This window comes from Stegostoma tigrinum, chromosome 17, assembly GCF_030684315.1.
Source record: "Stegostoma tigrinum isolate sSteTig4 chromosome 17, sSteTig4.hap1, whole genome shotgun sequence".
NCBI classification, from domain to species: domain Eukaryota; kingdom Metazoa; phylum Chordata; class Chondrichthyes; order Orectolobiformes; family Stegostomatidae; genus Stegostoma; species Stegostoma tigrinum.
In genome coordinates this window covers 11322399-11336734 of record NC_081370.1, presented here as the reverse complement: position 1 = coordinate 11336734, position 14336 = coordinate 11322399, and the positions used below count along the sequence as shown (strand labels likewise).

The following is a 14336-nucleotide window of genomic DNA, read 5'->3' as shown; positions in this document are numbered from 1 at the left end:
TTGAGAATGGGAAAACTGCCACTCAACAACCCTGAAAAGAAAAACTTCTAATTCTAATAACAGCCTAGGTCCAACTGACCGGCTACTGAATTGAGGATTACTGCTATTGATACAATGTGAAACCATTGTCAAAATCCAAGAGCTGTGAGAGAAGTACCTCATTTTCTCTCTTTCTCTCTCCCTCACTCTCTGTTTCTCTTTCTCTCTCTCTCTTTTTCTCTCTCTCTCTCTTCCTCTCTCTCTCTCTCTTCCCACCACCAGTATCTTTGGAGTTTGGACTGTTGATCTTCAGAATTAGTTGTCTCCTCTGTCCTATTTGTAAATGTCATGTGGAGGTGCTGGTGTTGGACTGGGGTGGGCAAAGTCAGAAGTCGCACGACACCAGCTTATAGTCGAACAGGTTTATTTGAAACCTCAAGCTTTCAATGTGCTGTTCCTTAGTCAGGTGAAGTACAAAGGAGACTGAGGGAGGAATGATTGAGATGTATAAAATTATGAGGGGCGTAGATAGAGTAGACAGGAAGAAACTTTTCCCCTTGATAGAGGAATCAATGACCGGAGGCAGAAGATTTAGAGGGGATGTGAAGAAAAACGTTTTCACTGAGAGGGTGGTGGGAATCTGGAACTAGCTGCCTGTAGGGATGGTAGAGATGGTAGAAACCCTCGTAACATTGAAGAAATATTTAGTTGCGTACTTGTGATGCTAAGGCGTTCAAGGCTATTGGCCATGTGCTGGAGAAAGGTATTAGAACAGTTAGGTAGTTGTTTTTAACTAGTGTGGATGTGATGGGCCAAAAGGCCTCTTTCTGTGCTGTTGATCTCTGTGACTCTGATTCTGTCTTATTGATTAAGCTAGTCATTTATACATTTGTGATGATTCATGGAATAGTAGGGCCTGATTTCCAGTGCCACATCCTTTTCTCTCCAGCATGCTTAATAAACTTGATTGAAAGCTGGAGATTTTCTTGGTGCATGCAGAAAATTACACCTTCCATATGTCTGATGAAGGGCCTAGGCCCAAAACATCAGCTTTTGTGCTCCTAAGATGCTGCTTGGCCTGCTGTATTCATCCAGCTCTACACTTTGTTATCTTGGATTCTCCAGCATCTGCAGTTGCCATTATCTCAGAACCTCTTCTAATAAGATCTGTATCTTTTGGGGTCTTCTAGCTCTTCAGTTAATACAGACATGTGCAAACTGTTGTTTTCATTCCCAATTGCTTAGAGGCCTGTTTTTTTGCATCAGACAAATCTGAATCTAGACATCATGGCTCTGAACAAGTTTTAAACATTTTAGATTCGTGTTACTAAAATATTGGCTTTGGCTAAAGAGAATGATGGAATGAATACTTTCAAGAGTTAGGTATAGTTTTTGGACTAAAGGATATGGGACAAAGTGCAAACAGCGTACTGAGTTGAATGGTCAGCCATGATTGTATTAAATGGCAGATCAGGTTGAAAGGGCCAAATGGTCTCGTCCTGCTCGTATTTTTCTGTGTTTCTACAATAGGAGATCTGCTGTGTCTCAAATTAAACTGGGAACTTCTGTGAACATTCTGACAATATGCCTTTAACAATTCCTTGCTTGTTGTTGATCCTGACCACTTGCATTTTCCAAGTGAGTTGAACTGCCCTCTCTCGACAGAGATTTGTCTGCTATCTAGCAAGCTGTGTTTTCAATGCTGCCCAAAGCTGTAATGAGCAGAAATGGCAAGAATTGCCTCATGCACTTTAGCACGATTTAATACTTCGACCATGTGTTTCACCTTTAGATTAACTTGCTGCCTGTTCAAAGTCGAAGGGCTTCACCTACATGATGTGTTCCACCACTATTCACTGCCATGTTAATGATATTGGTCAAATAACCAATCACTCATTCATGATTGATTTATTTCATGAGTTAGTTGATTTAAAATAGTAAACCAGATTTTAAGATATGTAGCACACTTTATAGCAAGTGACTGATTTCTGTGTGTGCAGCTTGCAGGTCACAGCAGACTGACTGTCAGGTAGAGTCATAACACTTTATACACAGCATATGGGAGAGAAGCTCTTGAAAGGCAAGGTGCACACATAATACTGACAATGGATATCTTTCAGCTAGATGTTGCCTTTCAAAACATAACTCAAATGCCGGTAATCTTGCTTGCACCCAGAGACATGAGCAATAAAGTTTACAATCTTCTAATGAATCATTTGGTTGAATGTGCCACGCTGAAGTGAGTGCCCCTGCTGTCGTCTTTGGTACTGATTGTGATGGTTTACTCATTGTCTGTCTGCCTCCTGACAACCTCCTGACAAACCCCACTTGGGTTTGGTGGGTATCTGCAGTCATTGTTCATCATCACCTAGAATACTGACTGCCTTTGAGCTCTGGATGCCACTGAGAAGGAGCTCTGAGCTGATGGAAGGATCATGGCATACCTGCTTAATGAGTGGCAGATGGGTGGCCTTCCAATTCGGCAGGGTCTGCAGTGTGAGAGGGCTGATAGTACCTGGAAGGACAGGCTAAAGGGAGGAAGTAATAGATACTGAAAGGAAAGCTGACATACTGGCCAAAATCTCCCATATGTTTCATTGGAGGCAAAATCTGAAAACCAGACAATTGAACAATTTGGAGAGAAGTGTCAGGACACAGACTACAGATGAAGATCTGAGAATCTCCAGTCAAAAGTGTTGCACTGTCAGAAAATTAATATTGAGGGAGCACTGCACTGTCAGAGAGTCAGTACTGAGGGAGTGCTCTACTGTCGGAGGGTCATTACTGAAGAAGTGCTGCACTGTTGAAGAGTAAATTTTTTAGATGCAATGCTCTGGTGGATGCTGTGTTCCCCATATAAGGGATAGGAGTGTATTTTTTTATGTCAGGATACTAACTTGCAGAAAGCATATTGATTGTTTTACTGCATTTTGCTGTTTGTTGGATCTTATTGTGCATCTCAGTTTAGCAGCTCCACAGTGCTTCACCATGTTTTTGGTGTTTTCTACCTTCATTACATCATAATTAAAACCATCATCTTGGCATTTAGTAGGAATTAGCCAAGGCAGTAGAGAGTGGTCTGGTCACATTGAGTCCCAACAGCTCAATCACTGGGGTGCATTGTTGCAGGTGACTTGTCAGAGATTGCTTACACTGTTTAATTCCAGTACAATGCTGTTTGCAGGAACACAGTGCACCTGACAGCCCAGGGAAGACTCGCATTCCAAACAGCAGATACCCAAACTTGCATCAGCTGAGACTGTGCATCACACTCTCCCCCTACATCAGCATTGACTCCAACCAGTTCCGGACAATCCTACAACGAGGGAGGGAACATTTCTGGATCAGCCTTCCAGCAACAACACATTCACCTCAGGTACTCTCTTCCCTATTGCTTGATTGCACTCTGTCATCTCAACAAACATGGAACTTTATGTGGCCAAGCTCCAGGAGTATCAAAGCTTCATCTGCAAGGAGCTATCTCATTCTGTGGTTTTTGGACACAGTACTGACCTAAGCCTAGTACCTATTTGTCAGCTTGTACCTCAGGCTACAGGATTGCTGCTCTCAAACAGAATGAAGCACTGGGGCAAAATTCACCAAAACCCATCAATGTAGAGAAAGCTTTTCTCTGTAAGCCTGTGCTCTCCCTGTTCTGGGAATATTCGATGGGAACAGTGCAGAGAGAGCCCTACACTGTATCCAGACCTGTGTTTGGAAATGTCCAGTGCTGTACAGAGAGGGGTGTTATATGATTGTAACTTTCTTAGTGGGAAGTGAATGGAGAGCTCGTCACTTTTCTTTGATGAACATGGGTAGAGGAGGACACATGGCTATCTTACAGAGACAGGAAGATTGGTGTGTTTTAATGGCATTCTCAGTACTTACTGTAAATTCTTCCTTTTCCTAGTCACATAGTTTCCCCATCACTGCATGTTTCACTGTTGGGGCTGCTGGCTGTTCCGCCCCGCCATCTCAACCCCTCTCATTGTCTGCCCTCCTTGCAGAAACTCCTTAATCTCTTGGTGTTTCTGTTTTGCCCTGCAGGTCCCTTTCGTGATGAAGTGGAGGGGAAAGTTTGTCGTCAAGTTGAATCTCAGTAATGAGGAAGCACGTGACTGGTTTGTGGCCCAGGCCCACAGGCTTCACAGAAGGTTAGAAGTCAAATACATCACTCTGGAAGGAGGAGAGGGAAGGCCCAATATCGAATGGTTTCAGCATCATTCTGGGCAATTCAGCAGTGATGAATACATCACCCAGTTCACACTGCTGGCTGAGGAGCTGGGAAATACAACCATTATATCAACTGCTACACAGTAAGTAGTGATACCTCCATAATTCATCACAATGGACCTCGGTGTCAATGTACAGGAATAATAGTATAGAGGTACAGCATGTAATTAGGAAGGTTCATGGTATATTATTAATACATTGAAACTTATTCTAATGTGGGCAGAGTTGTGTATTGCTTTAAGTCTGATTTTTATTTCTGCTTTGTCTGATAAGAAGAGACGCAGCTTCAGTTTCATTTTTGAGTTCTGAGAGTGGTGAGATTTGTCTGGAAGCACCTTTACATGCATTTAAATGAGATTCTAAAGAACAGCCCTTTGAGGTGAACAATTCATTGCTTTAGAAAATGGAGCAAAGGGGAGGGACAGCACAGTGACTCACTGGTTAGCATTGGTGATAATGGGAACTGCAGATGCTGGAGAATCCAAGATAATAAAATGTGAGGCTGGATGAACACAGCAGGCCCAACAGCATCTCAGGAGCACAAAAGCTGACGTTTCGGGACTAGACCCTTCATCACAGGAATGGGTGGATGAAGGGTCTAGGCCCGAAAAGTCAGCTTTTCTGCTCCTGAGATGCTGCTGGGCCTGCTGTGTTCATCCGGCCTCACATTTTATTACACTGGTTAGCATTGCTGCCTCACAGGCCAAGGACCTGGGTTCTCTTTCATCCTCTGATGACTGTCTGTTTAGAGTTTGCATATTCTCCTGATGTCTGCATGGGTTTGCTCTGGGTGCTCTGGCTTCCTCCCACAGAACAAAGATGTGCAGGTTCGGTGGATTGGTCACGTTAAATTGCCTGCAGTGTCCATGGGTATGTAAATTATGTGGATTAGCCATGGGAAATCCAGTGTTAGAGGGATAGGGGTAGGTAGTGTGTCTGGATGGGATCATCTTCTGAGGGGCGGTGTGGTTTTTATTGGGCTGATTGGCTGTAGGGATTCTATGAAATCTGGACTATTGTCTCACAGCAAGGTGTCCTAGGGCATTGAGAGGCAGAGAAAAATTATGTTTGAAAGACAGAAACACCTTGATTATCTGAGAATGGGCTTTTTTCTTCAAGAAAGAAGCAGGTCATTTGGAGAGAAAAAACCTGTAATATCAACAGAATAGGTTAGCAGTCTCTGAAACAGTCAAGGCAGAAGAAAAGTCATCCTGAGTGGCTTAGAAAATAGAGAAAAACTTCTGAAACAGAAGCTTTTGTCTGAGAGAGAAAGACAACACACAAGCGTGTTGATAATCAGGTGTAGAGCTGGATGAACACAGCAGGCTTGGCAGCATCAGATGAGCAGGAAAGCTGACGTTTTGGGCCTGGACCCTTCTTCACAGATGGGGGAGGGGAAGGCGTCTCTGAAATAAATAGAGAGGGGAGAGGTGATGAAAGAAGGTGGATAGATGAGCAGATAGGTGGAGAGAAGACAGATAGGTCAAGGTGGCGGGGATCAAGCCAGTACAGTTGAGTATAGGTAGGGAGTTGGGATGGGGGTTGGTCAGTGAGGAGGGAGGGGTGGGTAGGTGGGAGGGAATTGTACTAAGAACGAGAAATGCTGGAGATCACAGTGGGTCAGACAACATCCATGGAGAGAGAGCAACCTAATGCTTCGTGCCTAGATGACTTTCATCAGAGCTGAAGTGGTGTGGAAGGGGCAGCATTTATGCTGTAGTGGGGTGGGGTGTTGTTGTGGGTGGTGGGTGTTGGGTGCAGGATGCTGGTGGAGCATTCTTGACTTTTAACTGCCCTCTGGGCACTTAGGGATAGACAATAAATGCTGACCTAGCCAACGATACCCTCATCCTGTGAATGAATTAAGAAATTGCTGATAGCTCAGACTAAGGGATTGGAATGTGAGAATGGCAGAATGAAGGTGCGTCTCCTGTCAGACTTGAAAGGCCAACTCTGAGATGGGGGAAGGGGAAAAAGGACATGGTAACAAGCTAAAAGAAAAAGTTCACAATTTGAACTCAGTATTACGTCCAGAAGGCTGTAAAGTGCCCAGTCTGAAAATGAGATGTTATTCCTCCAGTTTGTGCTGTGATTCATTGGAAGACTGCATCATGCCGAGGGAAGACATGTGGGCATGCAAGCAGGATGCTGTGTAAAAATGATCAGCTACGGGAAGGTCAGGGTCATGCTTGTGCACAGACTGGAGGTGCTCTGCAAAGTGGCCAGTAGTTTGCGTTTTATTTCAGTAGGCAGCATTAGGTGCAGTGAATACAATACGCAAGATTGGACGTGGTACAGGTGAAATGCTGCTTCACCTGGAAAGATTGTTTAAACTCTTGGATAGTGAGCAGGGAGGAGGTGAAGGGGCAGGTGTTGCACCTTCTGTGATTACATTGGAAGGTGCCGTGGAGAGGGGCTGGGGTGATGGTGGTTATGGAACGGACTAAGGTGTGCCACAGGGAATGGTTCCTGTGAATTGCAGAAGGGGCGAGTGAGGGGAAGATGTGTTTGGTGGTGACGTTCTGCTGGAGTTGTCTGAAATAGCAGAGACAGATTCTTTGCATGTGGAGGCTGGAGGGATGAGAAGTGAGAACAAGGGTGACCCAACCACACTGTTGTGAGTGATGGGAAGGGGCAGGGGGGAAGCACGGGTTGGATGTGGTTGAGGGCCCTGTCAACCACAGTGGGCAGAAAACCACAGTTATGGAAGGAAGCCACATCAGCAACACTATTTTGGGAGGTGGCATTGTCTGTAGGCGAAGGATTCACCTCATTTCCTTTCAGGGTTGGGAAGAGCTGTAGTGAAAGTAGCTATGGGAGCCAGTGGCTTTGTGGTTGTTGGCAGTGGATAGTTTATTCCCCGCAATGGAAACAGAGAAGTCAAGGAAAGGATGGGAAGTATTTGAAATAGACTATGTGAAAGTTAGAGAGGGGTGGAGGCAAAATGAATGAAGTTTTCAAGGTCAAGGTGGGAGCATGAACTGGTACCAAAACAGTCATTGATGTACTGAGAAGGGAGTTGTGGAAGGGGGGCAGTGTAGGACTGGAATAAGGATTGTTCCACATACTCCATAAAGAGGCAGACATAACTGGGGCCCATGCGGGTGGCCATAGCCACTCCTTTGACTGAGCAGAAGTGAGATGAATTCAAGGAGAAATTGAGAGCTATGATAAAGAATCCCTCGAAGAGACATCAACTAAGGAAGCTTGTATCAAGTGAATGCAGAGAAATGCTGTAAAGAAACCAAGTATAGGTGTGCCCTCTTGATACAGAAATTTAAAGTGGAAGCAGAGTGTTGCTTAACTGAGCAAATTCAGAATTTGCTTGAAAAGCTCAGCAAGTCTGGTAGCATCTATGGAGAAAAGGTCAGGGTTAACGTTTCGGATCCAGTGATCCTTCCTCAGAACCGGTTTTGAGCAAAGGTCACCGGGCCTGAAATGTTAATTCTAATTTTTTTCTCCACTGACGCTGCCAGACCTGCTGAGCTCTTCCGGCAACTTCTGAAGTTGTTCAGTTAAGCAACACTCTGCTTCTGATTTGGTTCCTGATTTACAGCATCTGCAGTTCCTTCAATTGCTTCACTGAAATTTGAGTACCTATAAGGTTGTAGTTGAGGTCAAAAGGTTGAATCTTTATTTCTGATTTTTGTAAACATGACCATAAGATGTAGAAGCAGAAATAGGACATTCATCCCATCAAATCTGCTCTGCTTTTCAGTAAGATCATGGCCAATTTGATAATCCGCCAATCCATTTTCCTGCCTTTTCCTCAATCCTTGATTTCCTCACTGATTAAAAACCTGTTGATTTCAGCCTTGAACGTACTTAATGACCCATTCTTGACTGTCCTCTGCAGTGATTTTGGGACCTAAACTCTCCCATGTCCTGTCATGGCGAATCAGCAGGAGACGTAGAGAATTCTTCAAGAAATTAAACTTCTATTTGCAAACAAAAGCTGCGACAATCAGAAAATGGCTTCCCGATCGCCCCTGACCTTCGGGTCTTGTTATTTTTTATGCCTTTTCAGTAACCATGCTCTTTCTAAGATTATCAGCATAACCAATTGTGTTAGCTTGTGTTATCTCTCTAAAACTATTTGTCTTCCGAATCACTTCCTGCTACAGCAGTTCTCTACTTTCTGCCACAGTGGTTTTCTACTTTTTAGACTTAACCTATTCCATCCTGATTATCTCCAGCCACAATGATCTTATATTTTAAATTTAACCTATTACATTGATTATTTTCTGCCACAATGGTCTTCTACTTCACGCCTAATCTATTACATTATGTCATTATAGCCTTCAATATTTGTTTACATGTCACATGATGTTACTATCCTAATCATTGTTTCAGTACCCCTAATCTATTATATTATGTCATTATGGCCTTCAGCCTGTTTATCTTTATGTCACGTGTTTTGACTAACCTACTCATACTGTTTTCCATTCATATATACTTAATTTGTTCTACTTAATTTATTCTACGTAGCCCTAATCAATTATCTTATAGTTTTTTATGTTCCATTTTATTTTCCATAATCCCAACCCCCACCGCACACACCAGCCCTTGTCACCACATAGCCTGCCATTACACAGGTATTGTGTTGTTAGTCACTAACAGTTCCCATTAACAATTATTCATCCTCCCAGTTTGATCGTTAGCAACTCCTTTGTCTTTGTTTGTCCAACTGTCTTTCTCTCTCTTTGGGCTCTATCCTATCATTTACTCCCTACCCCATCCACCCCCCTATAAACTGACATTTTCCCAGCCACCATCAGTTCTGAGGAAGGGTCACCGGACCTGAAACGTTAACTCTGTCTTCTCCTTCACAGATGCTGCCAGACCTGCTGAGTTTTTCCAGCAAATTTGTTTTTGTCCCAGAATATCTTCCTTAGGTAAAGGGACCAAAACTGCTCACAAAATTCCAGCTGTGGTCTGGCTAATGCTTTGTACAGTTTTAGCAGTTTCCCGACTTTTATACTCCATTACCTTTGAAATAAAAACTAACATTCCATTTGCTTTTCCTATTACATGCAGAACTTTTATGCCAGTTTTTTTTTCATATGTACCTTTTCTTTAAACTAACCATTGGCCACTTAGATTAACAGGAAAATGGGAGTTTGCATGTTCTCCCTGTGCTTGTGTGGGTTGCCTTCGGGTGCTCCAGTTTCCTCTCAGTCCAAAGATGCGCAGGTTGAGTGGATTAGCCATGCTAAATTACCTCAATGTCTTGGAATGTGTAGGCCAGGTTCTCATTTCTCATTTACATTAAGTAAAAGGAAAGCTTAAGTATATCAATCCAGGTTTCAGCCTGGGATCTGATTTGTCCAATCTTACCATCACCTGGGGTCATAAGGAGAGCAAATAGAATATTGGCCTTTATTGCAATGGGCGCCAAAGATAAAAATAAGATGACTGACTGCCCTTGACATCAAGGCCATGTTTGATCAAGTGTGGTACTAAGGAATCCTAGCAAAACTAGACTCTATAGGAATCAGGAAGAAAACTTTCTATTGTTTGGAGTCTTACCTGGCACAGGAAGATGCTTCTGGTTGTTGGAAGTCAATCATATCAAGTCCAGGACATCTCTGCAGGAGTTCCACAGGATAGTGTACTAGGCCCAACCATTTTCAGCTGCTTCATAATGACATTCCCTCCATCGTAATTTCAGAAAAGGGATATTTGCTGATTATTGCACAATGTTCAGAATTGTTCGCAACCCCTTAGATACTGAAGCAGTTTAAATGCAACAAGATCTGGACAATATCCAAATTTGAGCTGAAAAGTGGTACATCATATTTGTGTCACAATGACCGTCTCTGACCAAAGAAAGACTAACCATTCCATTTTGACTACCATTACACTCATTGAATTCCCACTCAGAACGTTCTGGTGGCTGTCATTGACCAGAATTTGACTGGCAGTTCTGCAATGACTAACTCACCACCTGACTTCCCAAAGGCTCTCCACTATCTACAAAACAGAGTGTGATGGAATACAGTACACTTTCACTCTCTCCACCACCAACACTCAGTAGCAGTGGTGTGTATCATCTACAAGATGCACTGCAGAAATTCACCAAGGCACCTTGACAATACCTTCTAAATTCACAACCAAGGCTACCAAACAAGAGAAGGATCTACACATAAACATCACCACCTGCAGGCTCCATTCTAAATGACACATTATCATGTTTTGAAATATATCACAATTACTCCACTGTCTCCTTGTATTAATTCCTTGTAATCTTTTAAAGCAGAGTCCAGCTTTTTTACTTTCAATCCATAGTCCAAACCAATTAGAAGTTGTGGTTTGTTACATTTGGGGGACTGTAGATAGTATCTATTGTCCTGACTATATTTCCCTATTTTCAAATAGGGTGAGTGCCTGTCTGTCTGTCTGTCTCTCTATTTCACACTGCTGCATTCTGGTTCTCATTTCTCTGCTCACCTTATTTAACCAATGATATTGTAAGAGTGATGCTTGTTTGGGACATGCTAATTGATACTATCACTATATATACCACAGGACCGCTCACATCCCTGTCTTTGTTCGGATGGCTCCTCGCCAGTCAGACTGGAGTTATGCAGGACTGAGGGGGCTCATTCCCACTGTTCTTCACTACAGCTTGCTAGGATACAGTTTCTTCATTCCGGATGCTGTAGGTAATGTAGCAACAACAGGATCCAATTGGCAGCGCAGTCAGAATTAATTTCTCTCTTCATCCTCTAAATATTTCTCTTTCCCTCTTAAATTCAAACACTTCCAAAGCAGGAGTAGAGCTGTGTTAGATACAGAGTAAAGCTCTGTCCTATGTATTATCAGAGGGATCATTGATTTCATGGTTGTCCTAACATTTCTCTTCTGTAATTCATCTTTGAATGTGCTCTAGATGCTGAGAGCTGGGCTCCTGTCCTGTGGGAGTGCTGGGTGTCAGAGTTTCACTGTAGAGGGAATCGTAGAAGAAAAACGTTCAAGCTTTCACCCTGCATTTATTACAATATCAAAAACATTTTGTAGTTACCTTTGTCAAAGAAAATTCCACCTTCTTGATGATATAGTCACTTATCCCTTTGATGCATACCAACTTGACAAATTAAAATTGAAGTATTCAGGAATGAGTACTGTGACCTGGGGTTCTTCCAGTTGTTTTCTTTGCCTTGCAGTACTGTATTTCATCCACTGACAGTGCCTGGAAAACAGGGCATGGACCTCTATCCCAAACTCCAATCCACTTGAAGGGAGAGTGGAAATTAAAGGGGAACTGGCCAAAATCTTTCAGTTCAGGGCCCATGCTAGATAAATGGAAATGTTACACCCTTGTTGAAAAAAGCAAATTATAGGCCAGTTGGTGTAAACTTGGTGCTGCGAAAGGTTTTACATCTGATCATCTGAAACAAACTGAACTGTGGCACGATAAATTGTAACCAATTAGGGAAAGTCAGCATGGATTACTTAAAAGCAAATCAAATTTAAGTAAACAGATTTAGTTATTTTTAATAAGGTGGCAGAGAGGGTTGATGAGGGTAACAGGGTAGATGTGGTCTACATGGTCCTTGAAGACATTTGGTAAAATGCCTTTCGATGACAACTTTTGGATGCTTACTGCAGAAGAGGAGGCCATTGTGCTCCTCTTGTCCATGCTGATGAACAATGATTGACTGCACTAATCTCATTTTATGACTTTTGGACCAAAGCCCTGGAGTCTATGACAACTCAGGTGATTATCCAAATTCTGCTCAAATCTTTTAAGGCTGTATGACTTAATTCACCCCCACAACTTCAGGTACAGACTCATATCGTCTGAGTGAAAAACATTCTACTCAACTGTCCTTTTCGCATTCCACCTCTTACCTTAAATCTATGCCCCTGATTATTGACCATTCTATTTTCCAGTTACCTCCCAGTTCAACACCATGTTCCTTGGCCAACATTTGTGTCTTGGGCCTGCTGCAGTTTTCAAGTGAGGATCAATGCAGGACGGAAAAACAGCATCTCATTTTCCACTTGGGGACCCTGCAACCTCAGCACTCAATAGTGAGTTCAATTGTTTTGGGGTCTGAACACCACCTATGTCCTTATCCCAACCCCCACACACATGGGCTGCTATCATAAACAGCCCATTGTCATCTACTAATGATTTCCATTAGTAGCGATGCTGGCGAGGTGGCAGCTGCAGCTTTGGCTGTGTGAGGGGGTCCAGATTGGAACTCCTAGTAATGTCGGTGAGGCACGGAGGAGTCCTGGTGGATCGACTGGTCTTAGAACAGGGTCTCATTGCAGCCCCGAGACCAGAACAGCATTGAGAAAGTCCAGAGACCTTAAGAAAATTACAGCCATGCTTGACAAGAAAGACCATAAAGACGAACATTATTTCTTATTTTTCTGCCTTTATATTGTTCTGTCAATTGGGCAGAAGATGAAGCCCTATTAAAGTAATTTCGTTTTATTCATTTTATAAACTAAAATGGTGCTGGATTGTGGTGACAAAACACTTTCATTGAATTTCCTGAATACACATGTCAATAAAATGTTCTTGGTTCTTTCATCCTTTCACTCATTTCATTCATCCATTCATTTTTATGTCTTTTGTTGTGTTAGTCCTCCCCAGTTGCATTATCTCTCACACTTCTGGGTTGAATTCCATTTGCCTGTGCTCTGCCCAGCTGACCAGTCTGCTGAGATCCTTCTACAGTCTACAATTATCCTCCTCACTCCTTACCACCCTACCAATTTTCATGTTATCCATGAAATTCTTGATTGTACCCCCTTATTTAAATTATTAATGAAAACCCATAAACTGCAAGGACCCCAACACTGAGCCCTGTGATACTGTACTGGAAACAAATTTCCAGTCATGGAAACATCCCTCTACCACTACCCTCTTCCTCCTGCCTCTCAGCCAATTTTGGACCCAATCTGTTACTCTGTTTTGAACCCTTGTATTCTTACTTTCTTGACCAGTCTCCATGAGGGTTCTTATGAAAATCCTTGCTAACGTCCATGTAGACCACATCAAATGTATTCCCTTATGAACTCCTGGTTACTTTGTCAATAAATTTGATCAAATTTGTTGAATACAAGCTTTAACAAATCTAAGCTGTCTATTTGTCTTTCCAAGTACAGACAAATGCTGTTGCTCCAAATTCTTTCTAATAACTTGCCCCGCAGAGAGATTAGACTGGACTGCCCTGTAGTTTCCTGGTCTATCTCCCCTCCCTTTTTAAATAATGGTACAATGTTAACCATCCTTCAATCCCCTGGCACATTGCCTCCTGCAACAGCCTGGGATGTATCATAGTTAAAATTCCCATACGTGGAGTTACCAGCCAAGGAGAAGTCCATGGGGTGAAAAAGCAAGTGTTGTCAAGGAGAGAGTGAGCAGTGGTGAGTGCTCATTTTCTGGGTTGGTGGATGGTATGTAATGAAATTTCCCAGGGGTCAGTACTAGGACCATCCCTTTTCTCAGCGCATCTTTCCTAAGTCTGAGCGTGACCCAAAGCCGGGAGGTTTTGTCACCGATGATGAGATTGCTAAATTTCAATGGGTCATAGGTTGGTGTCACAGGTGGACATAAGGCAGCTGAAATTCAACATGAAACAATGCATTTTGGTCAGAAGAACATGAGAGGTGATGTACAATAATGGGTACAACTCTCGAGGTAGGGGAGCAGAGAATCCTAGGTACATATGTGTCTCAGTCATTGAAAATAGCAAGGTGGGTTGACAAAATGGCTAGTAGAGCATACAGTATAAATAGGCTGTATAAATAGAGACACAGAGGATGGCATCAAGGAAACTGCGGTGAGCTTGTTTAAAGTGCTAGTTCAGCCTCAAATGGAGTGTTGTGTCCTGATCTGGACCCCATACCATAGAACGGATAAGAAGATATTAGACAGGTTGCAGACAAGAACTATGTAATGGGATGAGGAAGTTCACTTTGTAGATATAGTGGAGATGTTGGGATTGTTCTTTGTGATGAGAAAGTTGAAAGGAGATTAGTTAGAACTGCACAAAATCATGATTCAGGATGGAGCAGATTTTGGAGAAACTGTTAACATTGGTGAAGGGTTGTGACCAGAGGTGATGGATGTGAAATACTGGGTAACTGATGGCAACATGAGG

The 14336-nt window shown here is 42.8% G+C and overlaps 1 protein-coding gene across 2 annotated transcripts in view; it reads left to right on the top strand.

Moving 5' to 3' along the window:
• si:ch211-236l14.4 (SITS-binding protein) overlaps positions 1-14336 on the top strand; it is a 74557-nt gene that overhangs the window by 54898 nt on the left and 5323 nt on the right. Inside the window, exons 5-7 of one of the 2 annotated variants that reach the window (XM_048545787.2) lie at positions 3164-3355; positions 4027-4295; positions 10741-10877. In XM_048545787.2, coding sequence (XP_048401744.1) covers positions 3164-3355; positions 4027-4295; positions 10741-10877 — 598 coding nt within the window. The remainder of the gene's footprint in view (positions 1-3163; positions 3356-4026; positions 4296-10740; positions 10878-14336) is intronic. The other variant, XM_048545788.2, reaches the window with a different exon arrangement.